We start from the raw sequence: 28,000 nt of genomic DNA on the forward strand, positions 1-28,000 counted from the left end.
GTTGTGGAGCTCGTTCGGGGGTTTAATGACTCGGTGGTGCGTGCTCAGCGTTCTCGTCGGGGACCCGCCTTCGTCAATGTCACCGCCGGCGCTTGATTACAGTGGAGAGGGGGGTTTGTCGGGTATTTTCTGTAGGAATCTAAAGTGATTCACAACTCGTAGGATCGACAATGCGAAATGAACCGTCGGAGGACGAGGTAAACTTCAAAAAAACAAATGAAGAAAGGTTGCCTATGCTTTCCTGCTTGTGTGTGTGCTCTTGTCAAGGACAAAGAGAAAACCACCTCGATTATTCCAGTGACACCATGTCTTGTCTTTGCAGGGACTCTAGAAGGGTCGGGAATAGGGATTCATGGTAAATTGCGTGGGGAACAATGCGGAGAAAATAAAATGCAACCAAGCGAGGCTGGGGATGGAGAAAGAGAAGAGAGAGGGTGAGGGATCAATAGGGTTGGGCAGGGGACTAGATTTGTCAATGCCACTCACTTGACCTCAATGCATCTTTGCGTACAACTTTACGGCTACATCATGAATCATGAGAAGTGTTCGAGCCACTGACGGGATTGGACAGATGGTGGCGTGGAGGGTGTGAAGGGCGCCTTCCCATGGATTATCATCACGCCATGCATCACAAGCTACCCTCCAATTCGCCTGGCGCCCGCTACCAGTAAACTAAACCACATAGGCAAGGTGCGACCGCAGCCCCAGAAGGAAAGGGTCGAACCTTCCGTCGCCGGCCTTTATCAGGGTTGAAATGCCAAGTTGAGTTTACTTCGTTACTAGCCATGCTGAGAAGGTTCAGTCGGGGGCACGAGGGCCACATGCGTCCTGCATAGACTTTGACCGTTGAGATAATGGACCCTGCTTAAGATCGAACATTGATCAAATCAGAGTTTCCTCGTGAGAACCCCGAGACCCCTATCGCAACGTGGAAACAGGCCTTTTGAATCCCCTAATAATTAAGATATGCTCGACCGGAAAAGAGTTCATCGATTTGGGATGAAACTATGAAACTCATCTGTCGAACCAATCGCCAAGGGATACTAACCCCGTACAACTGTGTTAGCAAAGCGTGGAGGGTTCATGCAACATCACTGTATTCGTGGACTAACAGAATTGCATGGTAAATATCGTTATCCTACAATTGTAATGTGCAACATGTGGGTTAAACGAGATGCAACCTGCAATCGGCAGAGTTAATCCCGCGGACTTGTCATTTTCTTCTTATTCTTACTCTTTTCTTTTCATATTGAAAACTAATACACACAGGAAACTGGGGCTTTAAGTGTCGTGTGCATGTCCGGAAATTTAGACGATGTCGCTCGCCTTCGAGAACCTCATCAATGACGTCAGCAGATGTCGAAGCGGGGGAAACAACGACAACGACAATTTGATGGGTGAGATTGTAATGACGATCGGATGTTGCTTCGTACAGAGAAAGGCACGGTTGTATGAACTAGTTGCGAAAGGATATTGTAAGTCCAATTGTGTAAGGATTGATATTTATCAAATGCTAGCCAACCCTTTTCCCCTTTTTGCGCAGTTATCCGGCTCCTTCGTTAGTAGTTCTTGAGCATTGTCCATATCTGAGAAGGGGCGGCTCCCTTGTTTACGCTAGGGCTGGTTAACAAGATACCATAATATTACCAGAGGTCAGAGCCAAGGGTTGCGCTTTTATAAATCCTCTCTGGTCCATAGGATGAGATCGACACTTGGTCGTTAGGAGATTAGCCACGGTCAATGACGAAGCAACATCACACATCGTTGTACGAATAGTCGTGGCCGTCGACATGGTTACCTTTCCATTTGTGTTGGGAATAAGAGTTCTCATTCGCTTCAAGTTTCTCAAAACAGGGATCCCCTGGGCACGAGATGCCTTCTCGTCTAAACTAGGACCCGTTCAGGTGGTGATATTGGGAGTTCTAGGGGCTCTGTGCTCTCTATCAGCATGGGGTTTGGCGGTAGCGAACTCCATAATACATTCATCGCTGAGCTGATCTTGATGCATCATGAAGTCTGGATTTGGTCTGATAGGGGCAACGCGGCGCGGGGTCTTGTAGAGACATGGGAGAAACTATTAGTAGTCAAAGAAACGGGGGAAACTATCGGCCTTGTCTGAAGTCGTCGTTAATGGCGAACCATCCCCTAATTCCCCTGGTTGGGTGCCGGCGTCACTATAATAAGGGGAAGATTGTCATGTTCATTCCAACTTGGGGACGGAGACGGAACCTGTGCACAGGTATCACATCTGCCCTGATCCTCAACTTTTGCAGGTATAGCGTGAGCAACATAGTTCACGCAGGTCGCCGATCCCGTCTGATTCGCCGCGGGATGCGCTTTGCTCCAGTCATTACAGGCCGAAAGGCTGGTCACAGAGTGGCCGCACCCTCGAAACACCGTCCAGAATTCCTCGCACATGACGCTCGGCTTGGGGGATTCCCTGGCCAGCTACGGTGATATGGTTTTTGTAGAGATGCCGTGTTCTAACTGCAGAATGGTCTACAAGACGTGTCAGCGAACAGGGAGACGACGGTGCGACAGCGTAGACGCCGGGTGAGGGAAGGATTGGCGAAGTTACCAGTTAGGGATATGTTTTCCTCGTGAACGGCGAAGAGTTCGTTTGGGCATCTACTTTCTCAAGTCTACATCGAGCAGTGAACTGCGATTTATACCAACAGAAACGCAGCATCCAGCAAAAAGAATACGATATTCGCGGCCCTGCGTTGATTGAACTATCGATTCACTCTCCTCTATGTGTTTCTCTCGGACTATCTGGGAAGAATGCGTCAATTGTACGGTGTGATGAAGCATAGGTCAAAAGGTGAATTGGAGTAACCCCTAGGAGCTGCCTCTGCGTTGGTGCAGGGTCCAGACAAGGTCAGATCTGTGGCATCACCTCTACTGAATACCTCAATTAGGGCGCGCTTCGGCGGTCTAGTGGCATTGATAAGTGCCATTGAGAAAGCTAGCTGACTTCGGGCTGCCTCACCAGAGGATGCGGGACTCCCAACAATTCAAGATGTAGATTCAATCGAGTTTCATTATTGACAAGACTAATATATATTTCGATCAATCTCGATCGATGTTGGCAGTCACTTTATTCTGCGTTTGTTAGGAATGCGGCTTATCACAATTCAGACGTAAAACTTCAAGGAACCCATGAGTACTGGCATCCTGGTTGGAAGTATCAAATAGCTCAGAGACAGGTAACCCAAGGCAGCGCAGGTCTCTCGGTAAAGTTGTGTAAGTCAAGCTGTCACAACATCAACCGCCAATTTCGACAGCAACTGCCTTGCAATGGATGTGGTTAAGTTCTGACAGCAGCGGTTCCCCATTGAGGCTAGTTCGGCTACCAATATACCGATATCTTCGCCGTGTCCGTGTGGTTTTCGCCGGCATTAGAGCCATCAATCATTCCATTCCAAGACGCTAATGTCACTCTCATATGGTCTGCTTTCAACTCCACAAGAGCGTTTCGCATGCGTCCGTCCTATTAGCTTATCTATCTCGCTCACGAGAGGACACTGCGATAAAAACGAGTCCGTGTCCGTCCCTCTAGTTCGTCGATTGCCTCAAGGCACCTCGTGCACGAACATGCACTAGTTCGCGGCGGCAAATCTAAATGCGCTCCCGAAGTCTCGATAGTGCCGAAGCTACGGCAGGCCCCTCGCTGAGTAACCTTAACACGCCCCCAGACGAAGCTAGTTTTATCGTTGACAAGATCTCTCCACGAGTGTTCTTTTCTTTGCAGTAATACTTTGGATCGATACTCGGGGTTTCCGACTTTTGCCAACGCTTAACCTTGTACCTTACCGAGGGGAATTTCTTGGCGTGCTGACTCGATCCCAAGTTCACCTGTCTTCTGGTAGACTTTGTGCTTGCGAACGCCTGCCGTGTGCGCCTCCCATGCCCCCCACCACCCCAAGATCGGGGCGCTTGGCATCTTGGCGATGATAGAATGGGGAAGGCGGTGTGGCGCAGTGGCGAAAGCAAATTATCACGTGAATATCCTTCTCACAAGGCGAATCCGAAGTTGCTTCCATGGAAGCTTTCAAACATCTGGAGACTCCTTTGCCTTTCTAAACTAATCTACTACCTTATCGGTCCACCTTGCCAAGCCTTCCGTTGCTTCACTGTTTCCCTTCCCTCGTGCCTTCGGTCCAATCGCTGTCGAATGACTCGGAATGGACGAGAGCACAGAGCCGCAGGTTTGTCAATGGCGTGCCCCGGCTTCTCTTGGCAGACCAGGAAAAGTGATGACGTACTCTGTATTCCACGGAAGTCTTGTTTCTTTCTACACTCACGCCGGTCACTCTTGGCGGTTCCTATCTCGAAATCCTTTTGAGGCCCCTGGCACCTGCTGAGTCTTCGGCTTGATGATCTAGTACTCCGTGTTGAAAGTCTGAAGAAGAGCCTCTTTGCGGACCGAACCAATGCTCTCGTGATTTGATGCCAATGCGAGTTTAAACTGGAATTGGACATATGTGCATCACTCCCATCAGGGTTCATTGACTGCGCCTGAGGAGACAAGGATCACCCTGGTGGAATCCGGCTATTTTGACTAGGGCATCCAGCTCTTGGACAATCGCCGTCAATGGGGCTCTTTGCTGCGGGAAACATGGTGGGTCAAGATTATCATCTCCAGCCTTGGCCCGGGGACCGCTTCCCCGATGTACCTTTCCCCCACGGAATGCCCGGAGAGGTACAGACTTTCGTTTGTGAACGCCGTCCCTTGAGATCGGCCCCTCCATCTCCATATACACTCCCATCCCCCTCCCTCGAGTGAATCATCCCGAGATACATTGGATATCTTGCGCCTTCCAAAAGTCTTGGCTCGGCTAAGACCGACGTAAGAGATGTAGAGTACAATCCGAGGATTCAAGTATAAACTTATCACATTCCCCCCTCCTCGTCCAATTCTTTGTGTTCTCTCGTAACTATTCCCATTGGTACACTACTTTGGCAAACTAGATTAGATATCAACCTTTTTCTTGAAGGAATCTAATTTTTTAGTATTCCATTCCGCCCCTTTGCCCACTTTACCCCAGATCAAAATAACACTTCGTACCAAAGTGCACCGAGCCCCCGTCCGATCCTCTCCGGCCTCGTCCGCTCCGCCTACCGGGCCAGACGCTTACAAGATGGCGAAGAAGCAGGACCCTGCGATCGCCGCCCACGTGTCGGGCCAGTCTAATAGGCCCATCTCTGCACCTCCCCATACCTTACCTGTTAGTCAGGTCATCCAAGAGCTCCATACCAACCCAAACGAAGGCCTTACTCCTGCGGAGGCTAAGCAGCGCCTCGAGGAGTATGGCAGGAATGAGTTTGGTGAGGAAAAGGGCGTTCAGCCCCTTAGGATTATAATGGGCCAGTTGGCCAACGCCATGACATTGGTATGTTCTTTTTCCCCTTCTTCTTTTAACTATGTTTTTTCTTCTCCTTTGACTTCGATTTCCCGCCTCCCACTTTTGAGCACGTAGAAGTTTTCGTATGCGCGTTGCCTCTTAGAAGACACACGAGTTAGAGATGTGATATCCTCCAAAGCTAGCTTGTATCATTTGCTTCAATGATGAACTATGGCGAGCCCTCGTTTTATTCTCTGCCATTCCCCTTGCAGTAGCTTACCATGCTCGCCCGCCACATAGGTCCTCATCCTCGCCATGGCCGCCTCCCTTGCTATCAAATCCTGGATTGAAGGTGGTGTTATCGCCGCCGTCATAGTCATCAACGTCACTGTAGGAGCCACCCAAGAGTTCAAAGCCGCCAAGACCATGGACTCCCTACGCTCCCTAAGTTCTCCCACAGCTAGTGCCGTCCGAGGCGGTCAAACTATCGTTGTACCCACTGTCGAGATCATACCTGGCGACATGGTTGATCTCAAGACCGGCGACACTGTCCCCGCCGACGTCCGTCTAATTGAGGCCATCAACTTCGAAACAGACGAGGCTCTCCTCACTGGCGAATCTCTTCCCGTTCGCAAGGACGCCGAGGCTACTTTTGAGGCCGATACGGGCCCCGGTGATCGCCTTAACGTCGCGTATAGTTCATCCACCGTTACGAAGGGCCGTGCCCGCGGTATCGTCTTCGCTACTGGCATGTATACCGAGATTGGCCAGATTGCTGCCGCTCTGCGAGGACACCAGTCGAGGCGCCGACCTGTCAAGAAGAAGGAAGATGGAACGGCTAATATTGGGCGTTATGGAATCGCTTATACCCTTACCGTGTACGATGCTCTTCTTCGCTTCCTTGGCGTCAGTGAGGGAACGCCGCTCCAGAAGAAGCTTTCCAAGTTTGCCATTCTGCTGTTCTTCGTCGCCATCATCTGTGCCATTATCGTGCTGGCTGCCAATAGCTTCTCGTCTAAGCAAGAAGTAGTTATTTACGCCGTCGCGACTGGTGTTTCCATGATTCCTGCGTCTCTCATTGTCGTGCTTACCATTACCATGGCCGCCGGTACTAAGCGGATGGTTGAGCGACATGTCATTGTTCGAAATTTGCGAAGTTTGGAGGCTCTTGGTGCCGTTACCAGTAAGTTTCTTCTCTTTCTCCGCACCCTCCCTTCAAAGATTCTTCAGTCACTAACAAAAGCCCTTTTTGTCTTTCGCAGACATTTGCTCCGATAAGACCGGAACCCTTACCCAAGGTAAAATGGTTGTCCGAAAGGCATGGCTTCCCGGAGTTGGTACCTTCTCCGTGGGCCACTCAAGCCATCCTTTCAACCCAACCGAGGGTGAAATCACCCTTGCCAAGAAGCCCCCCAGGGAAATCAGTATCGCCGAAAAGGAAGATATCATCGACCGGGAGACCGCCACCAAGGATAACGACACCCTTGTCCAATTTCTCAACATCGCCTCCCTCGCCAACACGGCAACGGTCCGCCGCGCTGAAGGCGACGACGACGTCTGGCACGCCCGAGGAGACCCCACCGAAATCGCCATTCAAGTCTTCGCCTCTCGATTCAACTGGAACCGACTGAACATCTCGGGCGAGGGTAACCAGTGGAAGCAAGTCGCCGAGTTCCCCTTCGACTCAGACGTTAAGAAGATGTCCGTCATCTTCAAGGATACAACCTCTAAGCAGCAATGGGTCTTCACCAAGGGCGCCGTCGAGCGCATCATCGACAGCTGTCCCACGATCCGCGTAGGTGACGAGAACCTCCCCATGACCGAGGAGATCAAGGCCGGCATCTTGGAAAACCTCGAGGCGCTGGCCCGTCTCGGGCTCCGCGTGCTTGCGCTCGCTAGTCGCACCGGCATCAGGAAGGTAGACTCCAAGGAGGAACTCGACCGCTCCGAGTTCGAGCATGATCTCATCTTCCGTGGCCTCGTTGGCATTTACGATCCTCCAAGGCCCGAATCCGCTCAGTCTGTGAAAATGTGCCATCAGGCGGGTATTGGCGTCCACATGCTTACGGGCGATCACCCCGAGACGGCCCGCGCCATTGCCAAGGAAGTCGGCATTTTGCCGAGCCGTATGCAGGAAATCTCTGCCGACGTCGCCAAGGCCATGGTCATGACGGCTCGCGAGTTCGACAGGCTCACCGATGACGAAATCGATAAGCTTCCTCTCCTGCCCCTCGTCGTGGCTCGCTGCGCCCCCAGCACCAAGGTCCGCATGATTAAAGCTCTCCATAGGCGCAAGCGGTTCGCTGCTATGACGGGTGATGGCGTCAACGACTCTCCTAGTCTGAAGCAGTCCGACGTCGGTATCGCCATGGGCCAGGCTGGTTCCGATGTTGCCAAGGAGGCCTCGGATATTGTGCTTATGGATGATAACTTTGCTTCGATCCTCAACGCTGTGGAGGAAGGGAGGCGCATGTTTGATAATATTCAAAAGTTTGTGTTACATGTGCTGGCGCAGAATATTGCACAGGCATGTACACTGCTTATTGCGCTGGCTTTTAAGGATCATACAAGGCTGTCGATCTTTCCTCTGTCTCCCGTGGAGATTATGTGGGTTGTAAGTTTATCCTGCTCCGAGCCGAAGCTTGGCCTATTCTTTCAGCTATGCTCTCGATAGGATGCTAACCTTAAGTGTATATAGATTCTCATTACGTCCGGATTTCCTGATATGGGTCTCGGTTTCCAGGGTGCCGCGCCGGATATCATGAGGCGACCGCCCCAGAACGTAAGTCTTCAGAATCGCTGCTGGTATTTTTCTCACCTCTCGTAATTACTGACTTTATTACCAGTTGAAACAAGGCATTTTCACTCCCGAGCTAATGCTCGACATGCTCGTCTACGGTCTCTGGATGGCAGCCCTCTGCCTCAGCAGCTTCGTCCTCGTCCTCTACGGCTTCGGCAATGGCGAAATCGGCGAAAACTGCAACAACCACCACTCTCCCGGCTGCGACCTGGTGTTCCGGGCCCGTGCCACCTGTTTCACGGCCATGGTGTGGTTCTCGCTCTTCCTCGCCATCGAGATGATGGACCTCCGGCGCAGCTTCTTCCGCATGAAGCCCAAGACGAAGCACCCTTTTACGCAGTGGGCGCGCGATCTCTGGCACAACCGGTTCCTGTTCTGGTCCATCGTCGCGGGGATCGTGTCCATTTTCCCTATCCTTTACATCCCCGGGCTTAATAGGGTCGTGTTTAGGCATGAGGGGATTTCGTGGGAGTGGGGCATTGTGTTCGTGGAGACGGCGGTGTTCTTCGCTGGTGTTGAGATGTGGAAGCTTGCGAAGAGGATACACTTTAGGAGGGTGGCTAAGAAGAAGACGGGTGGTGTGAAGGATCTTGAGTCGAGGGTCTTTGGAAGGTATTACAGCATTGGGAGGTCTGATTCGGACACGGATAATCCGTTCGTGAGGACCAAGATTAAGGATGAGAACCGGGAGGGTTAAGTTATTTTCTGGTAGGCGCGGCGGGCATATTTGTTTAATATCACTGCGCTTTTCTTTTGTTCATAGAAAGATGGGGAGGTTCAGAAGGAGGAGGCTTCGTCTTCCCTAACGATTCATGATACATGTACCTCGTTTAGATGCATTCAGAGCAATAGAGGCACTAGTGGTTTAGTGGTAAAATTGGTCGTTGCCATGTTTCACACACAAGTTTCGACTAGCCCCCGGTTCGATTCCGGGCTAGTGCAGTCTTCTATTTTTGGCTCCTTTTTTGCCCCCGCGTCGCCTGAGTCGTCCACACTGCATTCGTCGTCCCTCACTTTTTGGGACGTGTCTGTATCTGTACGACAGCACTGAGCGGACAGTTTTTGATGGAGAAAGCACGATAGTAATCTTAGCTGTTGATGAGAATTACAAAATCTACAAGTTATGATAACTGTAGGATCGATCAGCCTATTTTGGACTGCAAATAGGAGTGGCCTACCAACTGATACACTCGTTTTCGGCATGCTAAGTCTTGATTTCAAGCCCAAGGGACATACTACATAGTACACTTAATAGTGGAGCCGAGATATGTCGATGTCACTGGTGTGTATGAAGGCTGCAAGGAGTACTTACGCGAGTTACACTGACAACTTAAACCGCTGTGCCTTCCGAACGACTTTGCATGAAGACGTGCATGAGCTGAAATGTCTTGCTCTGGTTGAGGGAACAGACAAGATCAGTTCTAAGCTGTAATAAATTTGGGGCCCGAACGAAAGACTGTTAGTCCTTCTTGCCCGGATGACGTGAGGAGAGGAAGGGATGCATCTCTGCCCTCGGCACACTCGGAACGTAGATGACATCAATGTGCCCAGCTGGCAATTTCTGTATTTGTTACGCTGTGATAGTGTTAGCCCCTGGGTGGAGTGATGAGATTCGCTGGGACAATGACCAACGCAGCTCTGTCCCGTGGTGGTGCGTCCTACACGAAGGTGGGAGTTGAGTTGTTGGCGATACTGAGAGTGGTGGTACAAGTGACCACGTGCTTTGTACCAATGAAGTGTTTGTGGCGTCGGAAGTCTGCGACTTTGGACTTGGGTTGGGCTTGGGCAGATTCTCGGCGATATACCCGACTGCACCTGTGTCGCACTCTTCCATGAACTTCGTCGCAATCAAGTACCCCACTCCACCCCTCCCATTGTGGTACACCTATCGAGGGATTAGACTTGTTAGACTGGTACGACACCTGCAGATCTATTCCTTTTTAGGAAATTGTACCAGTACTTAATTTAAGTAACAATCTACATATAAAACTAAGTACCAATACGGTCCCCTCCAAGAAGAAGTACCCTGTTCAGTCGCATCACCATAGAGTGTGAAAGATGAAGCAGAAAGTCATGAGGCACAGCTTCCCAAGCTTGTTCAACCACAGCATGAAGCTCCTGCTGCCTAAGTGACTGTAGATCGCAGTGCATTTCAATCTAATCTTTCATCCAGAACTATACGTTTTCAATCGGGTTTAAATCCGGGCTATTTGCGGGCTATGGCATCAAGGGTATACCTATCTCCTATAGGGCCTCCTTCGTGGCATTTACTCGATGGGATGGTGCGTTATCTTGCTGGAAGGTTGTAAGATGTGGCTGGTTTTTGTTGAAGAAGTTTCTTACAAGTGGGAGGAAGTAGAAGATATATTTCTGGGCTGTAATCCCACCCCATTCCTTTTCCCAGAAGTGACTAGGCCTTTTCCGCGCCCCTGCAAACATACTAGCATACATCCAGCCTTGTGGGTTCCGCTGAAGAAGTGCCTACGTTTCTGAATCTTCATCTTCGTGGACTGTGATCTATTGTTTCCACATAGGGTCATTAGTTGCCCATGTTTTATCGGAGAATATCATAGTTTCCTAGTCCTCAGGATGTGGGCGTAGTCGGAGCTGTTCTTGTGCAAATGCTATCCTGTTTTCTTTATGTATAGCTGTGAGGTGGATATGGTGTGGCCGGACTTTTCGTTCAAAGCCAAGGAGCTTCATTGCTGTTCGGTATGCTGACTTGCGGAACCTGTTTAGTGGTGATGGGGCAACTAGATAGATCTCAGACCATGGAATACGTCGATGAGCAGTGGCCTCGCGTAGCCATGCTGCCAACTGCTGCCTTATTGGGGTTTTTATCCCTGGGCGTGTGACACGATTGCCTCTCTGAGGTGTCACTGGGTTCCCACATGCGTACTGCACTTGGCGATATGTATATCCAGTATGTGAAGCTATGCTTTCGTAGGTCCAGTTCGCATCAAAGCGGAGGACTCGAATTCGTATCCGATCATCGCGTGTGAGCTGTTTCGAGTATGTTCGTTTCGCAGTCGGGGGCTCCCTATCATCATCGATAACGATAATCGCATCTTGAGGGAATCCTACAGCTTCCGGAAGCTGTAGTCGTTCAGCCTGGCTTGCTGTATCCGCGAGAATGTGCAATAAGTCCATGATGATGATGATGTTTCGGCTTCGTTTTTCGAGTTTTTCAAGCTCTGGTGGGGTGAGAGGGGTTATGTCGACGCGACTTTGTTTGTTTTGATTTCATGTATGTATCTTCACATACAAATTACTATGAGGGAATACTTGACAGGGACCCCTGGTCATTGTGGCGTGTCGTTTCGAGCTAACAAGTCTGATCCCTGTGGGAGTTGTACTTGACCCCGCCAGCTCGACGCCCAGTCTGCCACCCAAAGACAAAGACAGAAGGCAGAGACAGTTGTCGCCAGCACCCAGAGCCCAGCGACGGTAGAAACAGCAGGCACGCCAGACAGTGTCTTGAGCCTCAACTATCGTGTCGTGCTCTGCTTCCCCCCCTTCACTCTCAGCCCAGCCAGCTGTCTCCTGCCTAAATGCCTAAACCGGCTTCCCCCAAAAGTCTTCCCACTCTTGCTGCAGGTTGCCAACTTTTTCTTCTCTCGGCTTCTTTTTAAACCTTCCAAAAAGACCATCCTTCCCATCTGACCCTCGGAGATCTCCAGCCTACCCTTCCAACTCCCAGTGTTCCCATACTACCACCTGACCCCTCCATCATCCTCTCTCTTACTCATAACTGCCAAGCCTCTTTTGATCTCGTCCGACACTCAATCAGACTACGCTAGATTAAGGACAAACCACTTCCGGGACTAAATTTCCCCCCTTGCAAGTCGTTTACTCTATCACCTGTTCCTGCGAGAGCGCGACCTAGGGAGACTAGTGGACCTCTATTGCTCCCTTTTTTCACCTGCGCAGTGCCGAGTGACTATTTTACTAGGGAACGTCGCTGTGCCTGCTGCTTGAACATTACCAAGTCTAGCCTGCCGAATCAAATCATTACCTCACACACATTCTACTCACCCGCATCACACACATTCCAAGCAAAGAACTTTTTTTTGCATGCGGAAAACACACGAAAACAAACACGAACTAGCTTAACCTCAATCTTTTTACTGCGGCTATATATCACCGAAACCATGGCGTCGACGAGTCCCGTCCTGCACTCGCCTGTGCACTCACCACCTAAGCAACCTAAGGGTACGCTACCCCGCCTCCACAATCTCCCATGATAGTCTCTCCCGAAAGTGGGAAAAGAAGACCTCGTAGATGAGACACTCTGCTAACTTTTCTGGGTTGCGTAGGCATCTTGAAGAACGCTTCTCATCATCATTCTCCTCCCGTCTCCCCCGTCTCTCCAGACCACCGAACCCTGAGCGCTAAAGAGCTCACCATCGTCAACACTCAATACAACGCCGGTCGCCGCCGGTCGTCCTCGGGCGCGCAGCTCCGCCGCCTCTCGAGCCGCACTCCCTCTCACCACGGCGACGACGCGGAAGAGTCAGCGCAGCGCCTCAAGTGGGACGAGGCCAACCTCTACCTAACGGAGCAGGAGCGCACCTCCACCATGAAGATCACAGAGCCCAAGACACCGTTTGCCCGAGGATACGACCCCCTCGAAGACCCCAGCGACGACGATGAGATCATGGGCGAGGGACTGGGCGAGCCGATCACTAGCGCAGCTTACTCTACGACTCGCCCGGCTCACCGCGAGCTCAGCCGCGAAGACAGCATTCCGAACCTGGACATCGGCGAGCCGGAAGAAGCGGTCCCGGCGCGCGAGTTTTCGCCGTCATCGGCGGACGGCGAGGCGCACCACCACCGCACTGTGCATGTTGATGATTCCGGCAGCGGTCGAGATGATGATGAGATGGTGGGCATGTCGCCAGAGGAGAGGGAGAAGCACCGTCGTTTTGAGGAGCTTCGGAAGAAGCACTACGAGATGAGAAATGTCGTGCAGCTTCTTGGGCACCCGGAGGATGTAGAGGATGATGATGACGATGACGATGACGATGACGCACCTCCGGCCATACCGCCGATGCCTCCGCTCCCAGCGAATTTCCGGACTTCCAATGGCCCTACGTCATAGTCCGTCCCGATATGCGAGCATTTGTTTTTCACTGGTATCGCACATCTTTTGTGTGTGCGTGTGTGTATTTTTCGTTTTCCCCTCCCTTCTCATGTTTGGCTTCCCCGTTATTCAATCGGTTGCCCGCCGAAGAAAGATGGGACCAAAGGTTGATGATGACACGAACTTGCCGACATGAATGAGCCCAAGCCTATAAGGTTTTGGAGTTTTATGTTTTCTTTTTTTCCCTTGTGTCATCCTCGAAGACTTTGCCATTAGTAGGAGTGGCGGCGTTACACCGGTGGCTATCTGATTTGGACGAGGTTCTTATTCCTCGCACATGTGGTTGTACAATTTTGATTATCGTCTTCCCCATCACTCTCATCATCATCACCATCATAGCTCGGCATATACTATTTGCATATCCCCCTTACCCCTACCACCTGTTTATGGTGGCTACATGAGGATGCCTGGATTGGGCAACGGTTGTATAGGAATCTTAGTTTAGAATATGCAACGACACCCTTTCAAGTATACAAGAATGCTTGTGTGCAGCCCTTGGTTGCTGTGGTATGTACTCGTGTTTTGTTTTGTAAATGGGACCCTATATACTGTTTCTAATACCCTTAACGCCGTAAGTCTTTGTGCATTTCTGTCGCTTTCCAAGTTTCTCTCGGAGCAGCATCCCTCCCTCCCATCCACTCATCAAGCCAAAGAAAAGTAGAGCCGGTATCACCGACAAAACAAGAACGCCGTAAGATCTTTCAATATAACGGCGCTTCGCCGCTCCCTTCTCCCGCGCCTTCTACCCCCCCCTCCTTAACCCTTATATCAATCCCTTCCGTGCAAGCTCGACCTTCCTCGCCGCCTCGCCGGGTTTAAATCCGCCCCTGGACACGCAAATCTTGGACCCTTCGCCCAGCTCGAATTTCTCCTGGTGATTCGGCCAGGGGCAGGGACAATGGTGTGGGAAGTGGACGCATGCTAGAAAAGTGAGCTTCATTAGCCCTTTCCTGTTTCTCTTCTTCTTTCATTCTTCTGGCTCCAGGGAGAAATATGTCGCGGGTCTCGAAACGGTCTTTACCTAAAGTGTCAGGACAGAGATACTTGTCGCAGTAAGCTGGTCCAAAATTAGCATGCTAAGCCCACAAGCGCAAGAAAGGCGACAAAAGCTGCCCCAGCTTTGTCTATGACGTAACCAGTATTTCGGAACAAGTAGGAAAGAAAAAAAAATATGGGAGGGTGGGAAAAGAACGCACATGACTTGTAGTTGTGTTGGTATACGGAGGAATCGCTGGGTACGTTTTGTTGGCGCTGTTGCTGGTGGTGGTGACCGTGACCGTCATGCCCGCCGAACATGTGGTCGAAGAAGCCGAATTGGGCGGATGCTGCGCCTGTGAGGGCGAGGAGGATGGGGACGACGGAGCGCATTGTATTTTCGGTGTGTATTTCGGGGAGGATGAAGGTCTACGGCTTTTATCGAGAGGGAGAGTGAACTTGGGAAATCGAGTTTTCGTTTTTAAGCCATGGATTCGGAATGGACTCGAGGAATGAAGTCGAGGTGTCTGGACAACTAACAATTGGAACGGTCTCACCGCCCACAGCCAAAGTTGCATTGCTGGCAATTCCATTGTGCTTGTCGATAAAGCCGATATTAACGATGACTCAGCATAGATGAGCTGAGAAGAAGAGGAAGAAATACCTTTGCATTTTGCCGAGGATTCTCCAAGCCAGCCAAGGTTTGCAGCAAAAATTCCCAGACGCCTCAAATTTGACCTTCAATCGAAAGATCACATTCCGAAGGGGGCCGCCAAAAACCAAATCCGGAGTGGCCACACCGCGAACGACGGGCAGGAAAACCAAAGACCATGTCACTCGCTCAATTGCAGCGGCCCCTTGGGGTCGCTGCTTCGGGATTGACCGCGAGGCTGCTGCTGACGACGAGCTGGATATCGCGTGGACCGGCGCTGGGAAACATGCTGGTGGAAGGTAGGAGAGGTGCCAAGGTTAAGTCGCAGGGACATTATAACCTCAAACCTAAGAGGACGATTCCGAAGAAGCTCGGTGCGAAGAGGACGGGAGGTATGTCATCTCTTTTCTTCTCAATTGGGGCCGTGGAGGGACCCGATTCTCAAGCCTCCCCAATCGCGTGACTCTTTTTTCTCTCTCTTGTGAAGAACTGCATAGCTAACACCCAATCTTACCCAGACCAATACGTTATCCCGGGAAACATCATCTACAGACAACACGGCACCCACTGGTGGCCCGGCGAAAACTGCATCATGGGCCGCGACTTCACCATCCACGCCATGGCATCAGGCTACGTCAAATACTACCGCGACCCAGCCCTCCACCCCGACCGCAAATACATCGGCGTCGTCTTCCGCAAAGAAGACACCCTGCCCTACCCGAAACACGCCGAGCGCAAGCGCCGCCTCGGCATGGTCGCGACGCCCATGCGAGGCGCCGCGCGCGAGCCCGAACTCAGCGACTCGGGCATCCCCAACGTGGTGAAGAAGGTCAACCCGGACAGGCCGCACGCCGAGCCGCAAGTTCTGCACCTCCGGAAGGACTACACGTACCGCGAGGATAACTGGCGGATTGGACGTCTTGTGAAGACGACGGGCTTGCAGATCAAGGGGTATAAGAGTAGGAGGGCGTATTTGCGGCATAGGAGGTGGGCGAGGGAGAGGAGCCTTGCGGGGATGAGGAAGGTGAGGGAGAAGTTGGCGGCGGATGATACGAATGAGGAGTGGGTGGAGGCGGCGAGGGAGAAGGCCGCGGAGTTGAGGATGAGTAAGAAGAAGAAGGGTCATGCGAAGAGTAAGAAGGGCAAGAATCCTAAGAAGAGGTAATAAGTGTTAGAATTAAAGTTGTTGGTAGGTGAGTTGGGTGTTGGGTGCTGGGGAAATGTATGATAGCTTCTGAGTGTACAATGGCCTGTTGTTCTTCTATGGGTTCATAGACTCTGATGTCATTATTATTTTTTTGATAAACCAATTGTATATTCAACTTGGAAAGAGAGAGATCCTGATGTGCTTATCCAGTTTATGATAAGATGCTGAGAAAGTACGCCTTGTCTCAACTATCTCTTGTTCTAGCTCTTCTTATCTCAATCAGCAACTGATGCTGGCTGTGCTACATCGGCGATGCATACTTGGGCAGAATTGAAAAGATCAATTGACTAATATGTGTTGGTTCAGTTCTCTTTTTTCTATTTATACGAGAAGGAGATAGCGTGCGTATTAGAACAAGAATAAAGACCACACTTATCATCGCAGCTGAGCCTATTATAATTATCTTCTCTAGAGATCCTGAAACGAGCAGCAAAGGCCACGACCCTTAACTTTCTTTAAAAAGGCTTCAATATATTTAATAAATTTAGATGGTCTATCTTCTAAAGATTTTATTTTCTTTTAATAACTACTTTTAATATTTTTAAAAGAGATATATCTCGACTCTCTATATTTTATCGACTTCGGCTCCTTTTATGCATCTAAACCCTTTAAGCCCCCTTCGCTGTGCTATTATTTAGCCTTCTAATAAGAAGTTAGCAAAATTCCAGCTCTATGACCCTTACCCTGTTACCCCCTCAACCCCCAGGACCGGCTTAGCGCCCAGCAAACGCGTCAAGCTCAAAAGGAGCGCGTTAGCTCTCCGCCATCGAAAGAGTGACAGTAATGAGTAGCGATTCAGACGACGACGAGTTTTCAGAATTTCGGGTTCAGAGCGACTTATTTCCCAGCCGCTCCCAGTCCCTGACCGGTAGCCCCGCGAAGCAGAAGCAGGCAGCAACTATGGCTGCTAAGCCTCAGCTAGCGAATCGCCAGGAGATTCAAGGGCTTCAGGCACAGTGGCAGAAGGATAATACCTTAGCCAATGGCAGTTTAGGGAACTCGCTATTCGCGTCGTCGTCGCCTCAATCGGGGACTAAACGACAGCGTCCAAATGAAGGCGGGGGCCAGGAGGGTTCGAGGAGTAGCTCCAAGCGAAGACGGGCCGCGGACGAGAACTTGGGTGGATCGTCGGATAGGCCCGACGCATCAGCCCTATATTCGTCCGCCGGGGTTCCATTTCCTTCCAGCGCGCCCCCGAGCGCATCGAGGCCTTCTGCGAGCAGTGGAGCTGGACTGAAAGGCTTCGTGCTGAGGGAATCAGCTGCGTCGTCGTCGTCGGCTACGTCCACGCCGACCGCCAGACGAACAGTCGTAGCGCCTACCGCGCCGGTGATTAGGGCTCCTCGAACGGCTGGCAACAACACTCCCTCAAAGATGAATTCAACCCCTACAGCTCGGCCTAAGCCCTTTAACAGCGGACTAGACCTGGCGGCCCCTGTTATTTCCTGTTCGAGCGGGTCGGAAGATGAGATACCTACCGTGCCAGCGGCCTTGCGGGAGAGAGTGACGACGCAATCCCGGGGAACCCCCGGGACTACGGAGGCCCAGCGTTCAGCGAAGAGCACGAGTGGTAAACCGGCTGCACCATCCTACCCGGTGCCCGCAACCATTACCCCCGTACCTATTCCGAGACCTTTCGGCGCCGCACCGCCGCGGACTCTGGCAGTGGCGAGCCCCACAACGAGCACCCCCGAGGCTAAGCCTACCAACCTCATCGCGACAAGATCTAAGAAGTTGTACGCGCTATGGATCAGTAAGTTGGATACGGCTCTCAAGACGTTTCCGTCTTTCTTTCTTTTGTTTCTCCTTTTTTTTTTTTTCTTCTTCTTTTCGTTTTTGATACCTTGACTAACTAGTTGGGTAATCGCAACTATTGGTTAGACGAGCAAGGACGCTCCGTCTCTACGAACGGCGCTCTCATCCCGGACCATTACAAAAAGCATCCGGATCCCAAAACTCCATGGGCCTGTCCCATTGTCGGCTGTCCGAAGCGGTTTGTTGACTTAAGAGCTCTCGGAGGGCACTTTTCGGTAAGTGGTGGATTTTTTTCCCCTCAAGCCAAGCACTCAACCCTTCTGTATGAATTATCTAATTCGAGTTAGGCTGGTCACCGAGGAATACAACTCAATGACAACTGTGACGGCACCTTCTCCATTATCGACAAAGTGGGACAGAGCGCGCCCATTGTTGTCTCGCAGATTCCCCGCGATCGTAGCGGAACTCCCGTGGGCGTCCGGGCGCCAACGGCGACGACCAAAGCTCCCGATTCGGCACCAAGATCTCGAAAGAATACGCCCACAACCACCAGAACAAACTCGACATCGTCGCGTGCAGCATCCGCCGCGCAGAGGACGGGTCAAGGATCAGCATCAGCCTCACTACCGGAAAAAACGAACTCGAGCATTCCCGATTATCTTAAACTGGTCCTACCTAATGGCTACAACATGCACATATTCACAGACCACAAGGAATGGAACGAGCTCAAGGGCCTTCAGCTAAGACGTTCCTGGTCAGCAGAGATCCTAAACTTTTGCTTGAAGCTGGCGATGGCTAACAACTACCCCGCCCTGGGGCTCATCCTTTACCTAACGGGTACTGAGGTGAAACGCTCATGCGAGGAGTGCGCTACTCGCAAGCAAACGTGCGTCGTGGCTGACGATTCTTTCCCCCGGAGTCTTATTGACTTGTTTGGGGATTGCTGTGCGTTGTGCCACTACCGAGCGAAGAAGTGGCACTGGCGGCATCGGTGCACCCTTGGCGACGGGCAGAAGAATCGGTCCGAGGATGGTGATAGCACGGACAGTGACGACGGCTCACCAGACGCCGTGGGCCCGGGGAGCGAGGCGACATCGGAGCGGAGCGCTACGCTTGGGGAGACGCAACAGCCTGTCCGGCGTATGGTGACTTTACGATCTGGTAGGATTGCTGAGCTTGGGGCCGGCCTGCAGAGACCCTCTAGTCCTACTCCTCCAACAAATACTACACGTAGTCCTACTTCTACCGAGCTATCACAAGGTGGGAATGGCCAGCCCGTAGTGTCGGCGGATTCTCTCGCGATGGAAGACTGGGAAGTTGGACCGGGCCGAATCAGCACGGCGGGTCCGGACGGGGAAAGTAAGTCGTTGCAAATAAATATCTATTTCGCCCCAGTTACCCTACGCGCTGTTTGCTAATTTATGTTTTATTACTTTTCTTTTTTGAATCTAGACGTGGTATTTTCAAACGCGTACCTAAGGCGCAACAAAACGGTCCCAATCGCAGACGGGATCGGATTCAATGTTATCTTTATCAAACCGGGTTCGCCCCACAATTGGCAGCCCGAGGCGGATAGTATAAGAATCTGCGTCGTTGCAGCTGGTAAGCTGGTGGTGAAGCTGGGCGACGGCGACGGCGCAATAGACGTTAACGTCGGACCGCACGGCATGTTCAAGATCCTACCGGGGATGGGGTGCGTGGTTAAGAATCGGCTCTATATCGACGCTGTGTTACATGTTACGACGATTGATATGGGTTAAACGATGGTGCTTGTGGTGGTCGATGCTAGACTCACTTTGGTTCCGGCGGTCGTGCGGTCTGGGGAGTAGAAGATGCGGTGAAGGTGTTGGAGTTGACCCTTTTTTTTTTCACACAGAGGGTAGTTTTGCAGGGGCAGGAGAGCGGAGGGCATGCTCGTGAAGCACTAGCCATCAACATGATACCCGATAGTCCTTGTGTGTTATGGATAGCAAATAGCCTGGTTAGATGTAGGATACTATGGGGATTGTTCGGAGTTCTGAAAATAATACCCTTGATTTGAGTAGCCTGACTGAGAACCTTCCCCACTGCTTGCCTAGACTTTCACCGATACTACTACGCAGCCGATATAGCGTAGATGGCTCCTGACTTCAAAGTCGAACTAAGACTTGACAGAACCTGGCGCGCTGAGCTCAGTGCTGGCGGGAGCTACTGGACTCTTCACCTCAGTATAGTGTAATACATATTAGCATACTGCCACTCCTTGAATTCACACAGTATTCTCTACCTTACATAGCTTTGTGCGCATGCCTGGATTCTCCAACCTGCTCCAAATTTGTAGACTAATCAGTGGCTTCGGTAGGTCGTGTCCAGTGTCCGCAATGTTGCGGTTCTTTAGTGTTTTGCTTCAGTGGTCTGCCCAGGAATTGAGGTACTGTATTATCCTCGAATGTTGCGTGCACTGCCTGAAACCTCACCCCCGAGCCCCTGTCTTTGCCCCACCATCAGCATTGCCTTCAGTGTCAAGACAGGGACGAGGCGGCACTTGCGGTTTTCACTAGCGTCCTCGAGGTTCTACTTCTGATAAAGTTTGAGAAAACTAAGTAAATGCTTAAAAGAGTATTAAACTTTTATCTTAAAATATTTACTATATATATCTTTAAAATACTATTTATTTTAAATATAAATCAGTTTTAAAAGTTTTATCAATATTAAAGAGAAATATTATATTCTCTACGTTATCTTATCAAATATAGTAATCGACTCGCACGGCTCACGTTTAAGCCAACTTCGATATTCTTTTCTCCTTTGCCGAGCTCGTTATGGCTTGGAAGTCAGAGGCGCACCTCAAGGCGCTTGCCAGTCGACAAAACCCAACAACCAACTGCATCTCGGCCACTCCGCATCCGCAAGGATCTCTTCATGCGAGCTCTCGTGGCCCTCGTCAGGGAAAATGCCAGATCCAACATAGAACCGCTCAAGAGTACCTTACCAGTCGTCAAATAGAGAAGAGGAAAAGACTCATCATCCATGAGGTCGTCTCTCCTCCTATCATCTTACTAGTTAGGAAGGAAGTAGCCAACGTGGTGGCGACGATAATCTACTAGAAAATTAAACATATTGCTTCCAGTTCGGTTGCATCGCACAATGCCTCCTCCCTCTTTAGTCAGGAAGACTACGCTTATTAAGGATGATATCGATTAAGGTAAGTTCAAATACTCGGTGTGGCCATGGCTGGTTCCCGGTTCGAGAACCACTATAGCTTATCTACTTTTGGACCTAGCTTTTGGAGCGCTTGACGCCGAAGTGGGCAAGTCAGAGCTCCTCACGAGTCTCGCCCCCGTCCGCTTGACGTGTGCCGGAGGCTGCGTGGCAGTCAAATACTTCCAACTCCGCAGCGCCACCAAGGACGTCGATTGCCTGCTCGACCCCAACATCGACGCGGTCGAAGACTACCGCAACGACTTTCTCGATGCCGTTCGCAAGGCGGCTGACAAATGCGGTTTAATGGGGGACTGGATGAATGACGAGGTGAAGCTCTTCATTAGCCGGCCGAAGCGGCTGGATCTGTTCTTGCAGTCGGTTGAGCAGCATATCGTCATATATGATGGCACGAACATCGTCGTGTACGTTGCTAACTTGGAGTGGATGCTGGAGCGGAAGCTCCGTCGTGTCGAAGGCGCTGGTAGAAATGCTCGCGAGCAAGACCTTTCTGACGCCGTGGCCATGGTCCGGGCATTGAAAAATGGCGGCCCACCTCTCGGTGTGGACTACTTGAGTCGCCTCAACTACAAATGGCTTTGAACCCATATTGAGCAAGGGGATCGAAATTGTCAAGGAGTACGAGAGGTTGTACGGTGAAGTTGGCATCGCCGAGATGATCTGGGATAAGGACGCCGGGAAGAACAGATACCTTGGCCTTGATAATAAGTGGCATTGGGTCTAGGCCATAGTGCGAGGGAGGTTGCCAGCAGGGCTGTACTGTACTAAAAGCGTCCCTTTCGCGTTCGGGGATCGTGTAATTTATTTGTTGTCCTTTCGATATTGGACCTCGGCTGAGTCTGTCCATGAGGATCCATTTCGCTACACCGTCGTAAGATAAGCAGTTCCGGCTTCGATATTTCGATTCAAATATGGATCCTGCAAGTCAAGGTCGAGCCGTATTTTGTGAAGAACCAGCCTCTCAGGCAACGGGGGCACGGTCGCCACCCAATCGGGGCAGCGCTCCGGGACGAACGGCGCCGGCGTCCCATCGTCGGCGCGGTCCACCGAAGGCGCCCCACGTCGAAGGCCCAGCGCGAGGCGCCAGTTGAATGCACCGACGACGTCTTCAAGGAACGAGGCCATCACGGCGTCTCGTTCCGGATCATCGTCGTTACCCTCGCGAGGGTCAGGAAGCAGGTGCAGTGCCCAGGCCGGGTCGGAGTACTTGAAGAAGTACTCGGTCTCATAGCCAAGGAGGACACCTTGATCGGCCACGAAATCCTCGTACATGCAGTAGAAGGATCGTTGCAGCGTGTCGCGCCACCGCCATAGCGGCATGAGCATCCAGCCGTAGGTCAAAGTCTCGCGCTCTTCAACCACTTCTGCGTTCTGCAGAAGGAAGCGCGGCGACTCCGGTTTGGGTGTCGCCATATACCATGGAATCGGCGGGAAAAGTTTTAGTAGGGAGAAGACTGGTGTAGGTGATATTTCACAAAGAACGCGGTATGTATGTAAGGCGAAGCTTGAGCGGCGACCGCAGCTCAAGCAACGTGGACCAGCGCCATCGCCGCCACCAGCCTCGTAATTTTACGAAGAGTCCCTGTTTTTTGGGAGGCATGTTTTGTCCTAGGACGTGCTTCGTTGCGGCCGCCGTGTTGTGTGTGTTCAATTACGGTGTACTGGATTATTTGGACGTGCCGAGGATGGTGGAAGTTTGCGGTTGATGGTCTCCAATCTCAGTCGGGTTTGGGCACGGAATATCGGTTAGCCCGAATTCCAGCACGAGCGACTTGTTGCTCGCCTGTGTCCTTCTCCTTTCTCCAGGCTTCCACTTTTCCCTCCTCAGTCCGGGACGGCTTCGGGTCCCGTGTACGCGACTTTTACAAATGCACGTAGAATCAAAAACTGAATTGGTGCGCTCAGGTGGGATTTTGTGCGACTGAATCTAGGTGATCACGACACCCTCCATTACAACAACGGTTGATTCTGAGACACGAGGCGGGTCTTTGCTCAGCTGGTACCGCTAAGCCTTTTCCATGAGTGGGGTTACTTCCCCTTGCGGGGCCCTCTGAAGTTGGTTTCTTTTCTTTGTTTTATCGTCACGCAGGTGTCCAGGGAGGGCCGGATGATGGAAGTATTTCGCGTGATGGGTGGGCGTGGTCTTAGGAGTGAATGGGTCTGGAGGCAGAAAATGTGGTTTATTTAGAGACAGTATATACGGAGAATGCTTGCTTAATTTTTTTTGGACGTATTGCTTCTTTTTTTCGTTCTTTTTGGCCTCCCAGCATTATTTATCAAGAATTAGAATATAGACTAGAATCGCGAAGCGAAGATGATGTTCGGTGCAAGGGCCGATTCGGAGCCGATTCTGCCGAGTGGGGACGGACCAGATCGGACCAAGACTTCGGCGCCGGCGAGCGCCCCGACAACGGAAAACGGAGAACACGCCAATGAGTCGCAGCAAACGACGCGTGAAAATTATTTGGTCGGAGAAGCTATCCCTTCTCGGGGTCGGTTTGTGCAGATCGATGGGTCGATAGGAGGGTCGGGATATGACGAAACGACCGTCGAGTTAGTTATTCGTTCTTCCTTTTCCGGCAACTGTCATTTTTATCCTACATCTATTTATTTGCATACCCGAGGCGAGGCGAAAAAAGAAATACTAACTTCATCTTTAAAGCGTCATCACAGTACCATGTCCGGGGGCCGATCCCGTAGAGACCTGGTCCCGCGACGCCCTTGTGGAAAACTACTTTGGCGCGCCCTCGATGCGGAGCTCCCAGCGAAGCTCGGACATGCGCGAGAGCCAGAGGAGCGGGAGGACGGGGAACAGCGGAAATAGCAGTGGTAATAGGACGGCACAGGCGGCTCCGAGCTGGGTGAGGCTTGGGGTGAGGAAGGAGGCGCATCATGCGAGAGTGTTGATGTACGCTCACGGTGAGATCGAGGAGGGGACGACATTGAGCAAGTTGGCGGACGATTTACTGAGGCAGGTGTTGGATCTGCGGGCCATGAATGTGAGTTATACACTTGGGAGAAGGGATGTAGTTTTGAGTGGGCACGGGGAGCTAACTTGGTACAGAACTCGTCGTCGAGACCTCTGTTCTTTATCTGCCACAGCATTGGTGGGTTGGTGGTCAAGATGGCACTGGCGAAAGCCAGGAGAAATTCGCTGTATGAAAGCATTCTGAACGACTGCTACGGCGCCGCATTCTTTGGTAAGAACAACCCTAGTTCTGGCTTCTTCCCTGCCTCCTTTACTGACAATAAGCTCGTATTGCTCCGCAGCAACACCACATCGAGGATCTACCTATCTCAGCATGCCAGACATCTCGTCAAGCATCCAAAGCCTCCTGCACCTATCCCAGCCCCTACCTAGATCCATCACCGATGAACTTCGACCAGGCCATCCTCTCCTGTTACACATCGACGAAGAGTTCAGCATCCTCGCCAGCGACCTACAAGTCTGGACCTTTTACGAGACCATCGAGTCGCGCATCTGCAGCCAGGCCGAGTCCCGTCCTGGAGAAGTTTCTTTTACGGCCCCCATCACATCGGTAAAGTCCGCCATCCTCGGGATTAGGCAAGAGACCATTTACCCCTTGCAGAGCGACCACGCGAATTGCGCCTCGTTCGGCAAGAACAACGCCCAGACGATGAAGTTATTCCTCAAGACGCTGGCTAGGTGCATCGCAAGGGCCGACGAAAACAGCGGCGGCAAGAGCCACACGCCTCTGAATCTCGAGCAAAGGGTTCCCATAGAGGTCCATGGGTTCTACGAGGATCCCGTCGCCATGACGAACATGGAGACGTTGACTACTATCCGAGCCTGGTCTACGAGGGTGGCTTTGAAAGATTTCCTCGACAAAGGCCCTGTCGAGTGTCTAAACGACAGGCTCAACGAGGTAAACGACGGAGAGGATCCGGGTCCGACGGAGGGCCAGTTCCTCGCGGCGCGGCGGAGGACGACAAGGTTGCGAGAATCCGACTTTCCTTCTCCGCCGACGACTCCTCCCGAGCCGGGCGAGAATTCGCTGGGTATCGGCCAGGTGTACCATGGCGACGAGCGCAGCGCTAATTCAGAAACTGCGCTATTGCTGTCAAAGGCGGCTGACATGCCCGAAGCCACACCGGGAAAGAATAGCCCCGATCCAGAAGCTTCCTCGAGTGAGCAGAGAGGTCGCGAAGTTAATCTTATCCCTGACTCAGTCGATGCCGTTCGGAGTCGATCCACTAGCGGGACGCGGGCCACTCGTTCGAAAGGCTCTGCCGTCGCCGTGGACTCGACCAGGTCTAGGAGGCGAGTGGCCCTCATGAGGCGGTTCACTGATCAGTTCAACGCCAAGTGGAGCGGGCCTCTTGAGAGGTCGTTTTTTCATGGATCGCCTTTTGCTCCGAATCCTGAGATTCCTGCGTCGGATCCTTTGATTCCGGTGTTTGCGAAGCCGGATGAGAAGAATAGGAGGTTTATATGGACTCATTTGCCGTTTACGAATCCGGCCTGGGTCAAGGTAACTCCCTTTATCCCTCACGTTTTCACAAGCAACACTGGAGCTAACTTATCGGACACAGAAAGTATTCGAGACTCTGCAAGTCAAAGATGGCAGGGATTTTACCGAACTGGGTAATCATGGGCAGTGGTATTCCAAGCATACTCGCGGGCGACATTCCCAGCACTATGCGTTTTTTGTTCGCCCAGCCTGTAGCCTAATTCCACCCATACCGAGTAAGAAATGCCCCCGGCCTTCGCCTCAAACATCCCAGTTAGCTAACGCTTTCCCTCGGGGCAGTGTCACCTCTTTCAAACCGCAGCTCCATCGTGACGATGAACGAACCCACCGTCTACCTCTTCATCCCCTTCCTCCACTTCGACTCCTACAAAAACCTGCTCCGCCGCAGAAACCTCATCCAGCGCCGCCTCCGCCAAGGGCGTGCGCGACCGGTGCCCCAGAGCGTGGCCAAGCTAGACTCGATAGAGCTCCAGGTCATATGGGAGTATCTAGGGTACGATCCGCCCGTCAACTGCAGACGTACACTGGACCAGTACGGATACCCTTCGCTGCACGACACTCGGCCGAGAGATGATGACCAGATGCTGTACAAAATGACCAAGGAGAGAATCGCGCTGTCGGATCAGGTGGGGCCGGATACGTATGAAAATCCTGGGGGCGGGGATGGCAAGTCGGCGAGAGGAACGGGGCGAGAGACGAGTTCGTTGAATAACGCGAATGGAAGTGCTGCTGCGAATACGAACGCTCACGGTCACGAGGATGACTGCGAGTGTAGCGATGAGGAAACGTCCGCGCCGGAGGAGGACGTGTTGAATGGGAATGTTCTCATGGTGGATCAATTGTGGATGTGGGTTATCGGGCCAAGTACGTCAAGGCGTTTCTCATGCCTTTCGGTGCTCCGTTTTGAAGGGTGCTTTAAGCTGATGGTGATTTTCTCATAGACACTCTGTTGACCTTCTTCTCGAGACGCGAGAGTGATCCAACCGAGGGTCCGCTCTACCAACAGGCAGACCTCCGTGATAGCATCTTTAACGATGTCAACTCCGACGTCACACGGCAATGCGAATCAGCGCTCGACATGGCTGCTCTCATTGCGCTTCATGCCGTGACTGTTCTTCTCGATCGGGCCTCTCATCCAGATCTCGAAGTATTCCGCATCTTTGAAGAAGCCATAAGTATCTTGGTGGGAAATACCCCTCCCTTCCGCCAAAGAAGAGAAAAAAAAAGGGGGGTTCAGGAACTAACTCTAAACCTCTCCAACAGACCGAAAAAATGACCTCCTCCCTCAAAGACTTCCGCACCCAAGGCCTCCGCGACGTATCTCACGCCACCGACACCGACACCGACCCCAAACCCCTCTCCACCCGCGACCAAAGCGACCGCGTCCTCCACGAGAACCGCGACTCCACCTCCGCCCTCCTCGAGCTCCGTGACATCGAAGACGAGCTCTCCACCTTGCACTCCCTCTTCGACAAGCAAGAAAAGATGATCGGCATTATGCGCAACGTCTACCTCCGCGCCGACGCTTCGCCCACGGGCATCTCTTTCCTCACGGAGGCGCTGGGCCGATTGGCGGAGTATAAGCAGCGCACGGGCGAGATGATCAAGCGTGTGAGGAGCACGCGCGATGACTACGATAAGCTGCTGCAGATGGTCCAGCGTCAGGCGCAGGTTGATGAGGTGCGGCTGCAGAGGTTGCAGGCTGACGTCGCTAGCTCGCAGAGCCGGAGCGTCATGATCTTTACCGTCTTCACTGTCATTTTCCTGCCGCTCAGCTTCTTCACCTCGCTGTTCGGGATGAACACGCAGGAATGGGGGGGCGAGAACTTCCCCTCGCTGCGCACCATCTGCGTCGTCGCCATCCCATCCTCAGCATTCCTCATCGGCCTCGCCCTCGTCACGGCCTGGAGTACCCGCGTACGCCGGTTCTTCGTCTTCCTGGCTACTTGCTACTCCGTTGCGCAGGCGGCGGTCGCGGAGGCCATGGACGCCAGCGTGCTTTTGGCGCCGTTTAGGAGGTGGGAGGATGCGAGGCGCAAGGCGATGCGCGAGGAGGCGGCGCGCAGGAAGAAGAAGGCGGCGGCTGTTTCGAAGAGGAGGCGGAGGTTCGCTAAGGAGATGAGTGCGGATTCGCAGGACTTTTGGGAGAGGCATCGGTTGGAGAGGGAGCATGCTTATCGGATTCCTGTGGCGAATCGGAAGAGTGTTACGAGGGAGAGGGCGTTGGCGAGGGCCAAGGCGGAGAAGAAGGGCGTGGTCGGTGCGAGAGGATGAGGGAGTGTTTCTCTGTTTGTTCTTCTGGTGGGTTGGTGTATGAGATTCTTTGGGTAGTTCGTTATGAACGGACGTTAATGTTTCGATTTGACCTTTTGTATATATTAACTCTTTGGTAGCTGTATAGCAAGTAGGCTAACTGTTTGCCTCTCGAG

At 52.0% G+C, this 28,000-nt stretch overlaps 7 protein-coding genes and 1 pseudogene across 7 annotated transcripts; 6 read left to right on the forward strand and 2 right to left on the reverse strand.

The window, feature by feature from the left end:
- Positions 1-5,141: 5,141 nt before the first annotated feature.
- Positions 5,142-8,842, forward strand: SAPIO_CDS10460 (Sodium transport ATPase 5; the record flags this gene model as incomplete). Its single annotated transcript, XM_016784043.1, has 5 exons — positions 5,142-5,393; positions 5,646-6,528; positions 6,608-7,959; positions 8,044-8,127; positions 8,192-8,842. The coding sequence occupies 5 exons, from the start codon at positions 5,142-5,144 to the stop codon at positions 8,840-8,842; spliced, it is 3,222 nt and encodes a 1,073-aa protein (XP_016638874.1).
- A 3,454-nt stretch (positions 8,843-12,296) lies between these two features.
- SAPIO_CDS10461 (uncharacterized protein) lies at positions 12,297-13,246 on the forward strand (the record flags this gene model as incomplete). The annotated part of the gene is made up of 2 exons (XM_016784044.1): positions 12,297-12,357; positions 12,462-13,246. 2 exons carry the CDS (start codon positions 12,297-12,299, stop codon positions 13,244-13,246), a joined length of 846 nt encoding a protein of 281 aa, XP_016638875.1.
- An 805-nt stretch (positions 13,247-14,051) lies between these two features.
- SAPIO_CDS10462 (uncharacterized protein) lies at positions 14,052-14,656 on the reverse strand (the record flags this gene model as incomplete). Its single annotated transcript, XM_016784045.1, has 3 exons — positions 14,052-14,209; positions 14,310-14,345; positions 14,485-14,656. 3 exons carry the CDS (start codon positions 14,654-14,656, stop codon positions 14,052-14,054), a joined length of 366 nt encoding a protein of 121 aa, XP_016638876.1.
- A 437-nt stretch (positions 14,657-15,093) lies between these two features.
- Positions 15,094-16,080, forward strand: SAPIO_CDS10463 (Ribosomal protein L27; the record flags this gene model as incomplete). The annotated part of the gene is made up of 2 exons (XM_016784046.1): positions 15,094-15,307; positions 15,434-16,080. The coding sequence occupies 2 exons, from the start codon at positions 15,094-15,096 to the stop codon at positions 16,078-16,080; spliced, it is 861 nt and encodes a 286-aa protein (XP_016638877.1).
- An 825-nt stretch (positions 16,081-16,905) lies between these two features.
- SAPIO_CDS10464 (uncharacterized protein) lies at positions 16,906-19,637 on the forward strand (the record flags this gene model as incomplete). Its single annotated transcript, XM_016784047.1, has 4 exons — positions 16,906-17,875; positions 18,004-18,152; positions 18,225-19,236; positions 19,384-19,637. The coding sequence occupies 4 exons, from the start codon at positions 16,906-16,908 to the stop codon at positions 19,635-19,637; spliced, it is 2,385 nt and encodes a 794-aa protein (XP_016638878.1).
- A 1,141-nt stretch (positions 19,638-20,778) lies between these two features.
- On the forward strand, positions 20,779-21,660 carry SAPIO_CDS10465 (uncharacterized protein; the record flags this gene model as incomplete). The annotated part of the gene is made up of 2 exons (XM_016784048.1): positions 20,779-20,839; positions 21,140-21,660. 2 exons carry the CDS (start codon positions 20,779-20,781, stop codon positions 21,658-21,660), a joined length of 582 nt encoding a protein of 193 aa, XP_016638879.1.
- Positions 21,661-21,939: 279 nt separating this feature from the next.
- On the reverse strand, positions 21,940-22,491 carry SAPIO_CDS10466 (annotated as a pseudogene; the record flags this gene model as incomplete).
- Positions 22,492-23,392: 901 nt separating this feature from the next.
- On the forward strand, positions 23,393-27,845 carry SAPIO_CDS10467 (Uncharacterized protein; the record flags this gene model as incomplete). The annotated part of the gene is made up of 8 exons (XM_016784049.1): positions 23,393-23,631; positions 23,741-24,077; positions 24,143-24,278; positions 24,349-25,571; positions 25,633-25,684; positions 25,851-26,435; positions 26,513-26,754; positions 26,835-27,845. 8 exons carry the CDS (start codon positions 23,393-23,395, stop codon positions 27,843-27,845), a joined length of 3,825 nt encoding a protein of 1,274 aa, XP_016638880.1.
- Between the last annotated feature and the right edge of the window lie 155 nt (positions 27,846-28,000).

The sequence above is a fragment of the Scedosporium apiospermum genome, assembly GCF_000732125.1.
Source record: "Scedosporium apiospermum strain IHEM 14462 chromosome Unknown SEQ_SAPIO_0165, whole genome shotgun sequence".
Lineage (NCBI taxonomy): Eukaryota > Fungi > Ascomycota > Sordariomycetes > Microascales > Microascaceae > Scedosporium > Scedosporium apiospermum.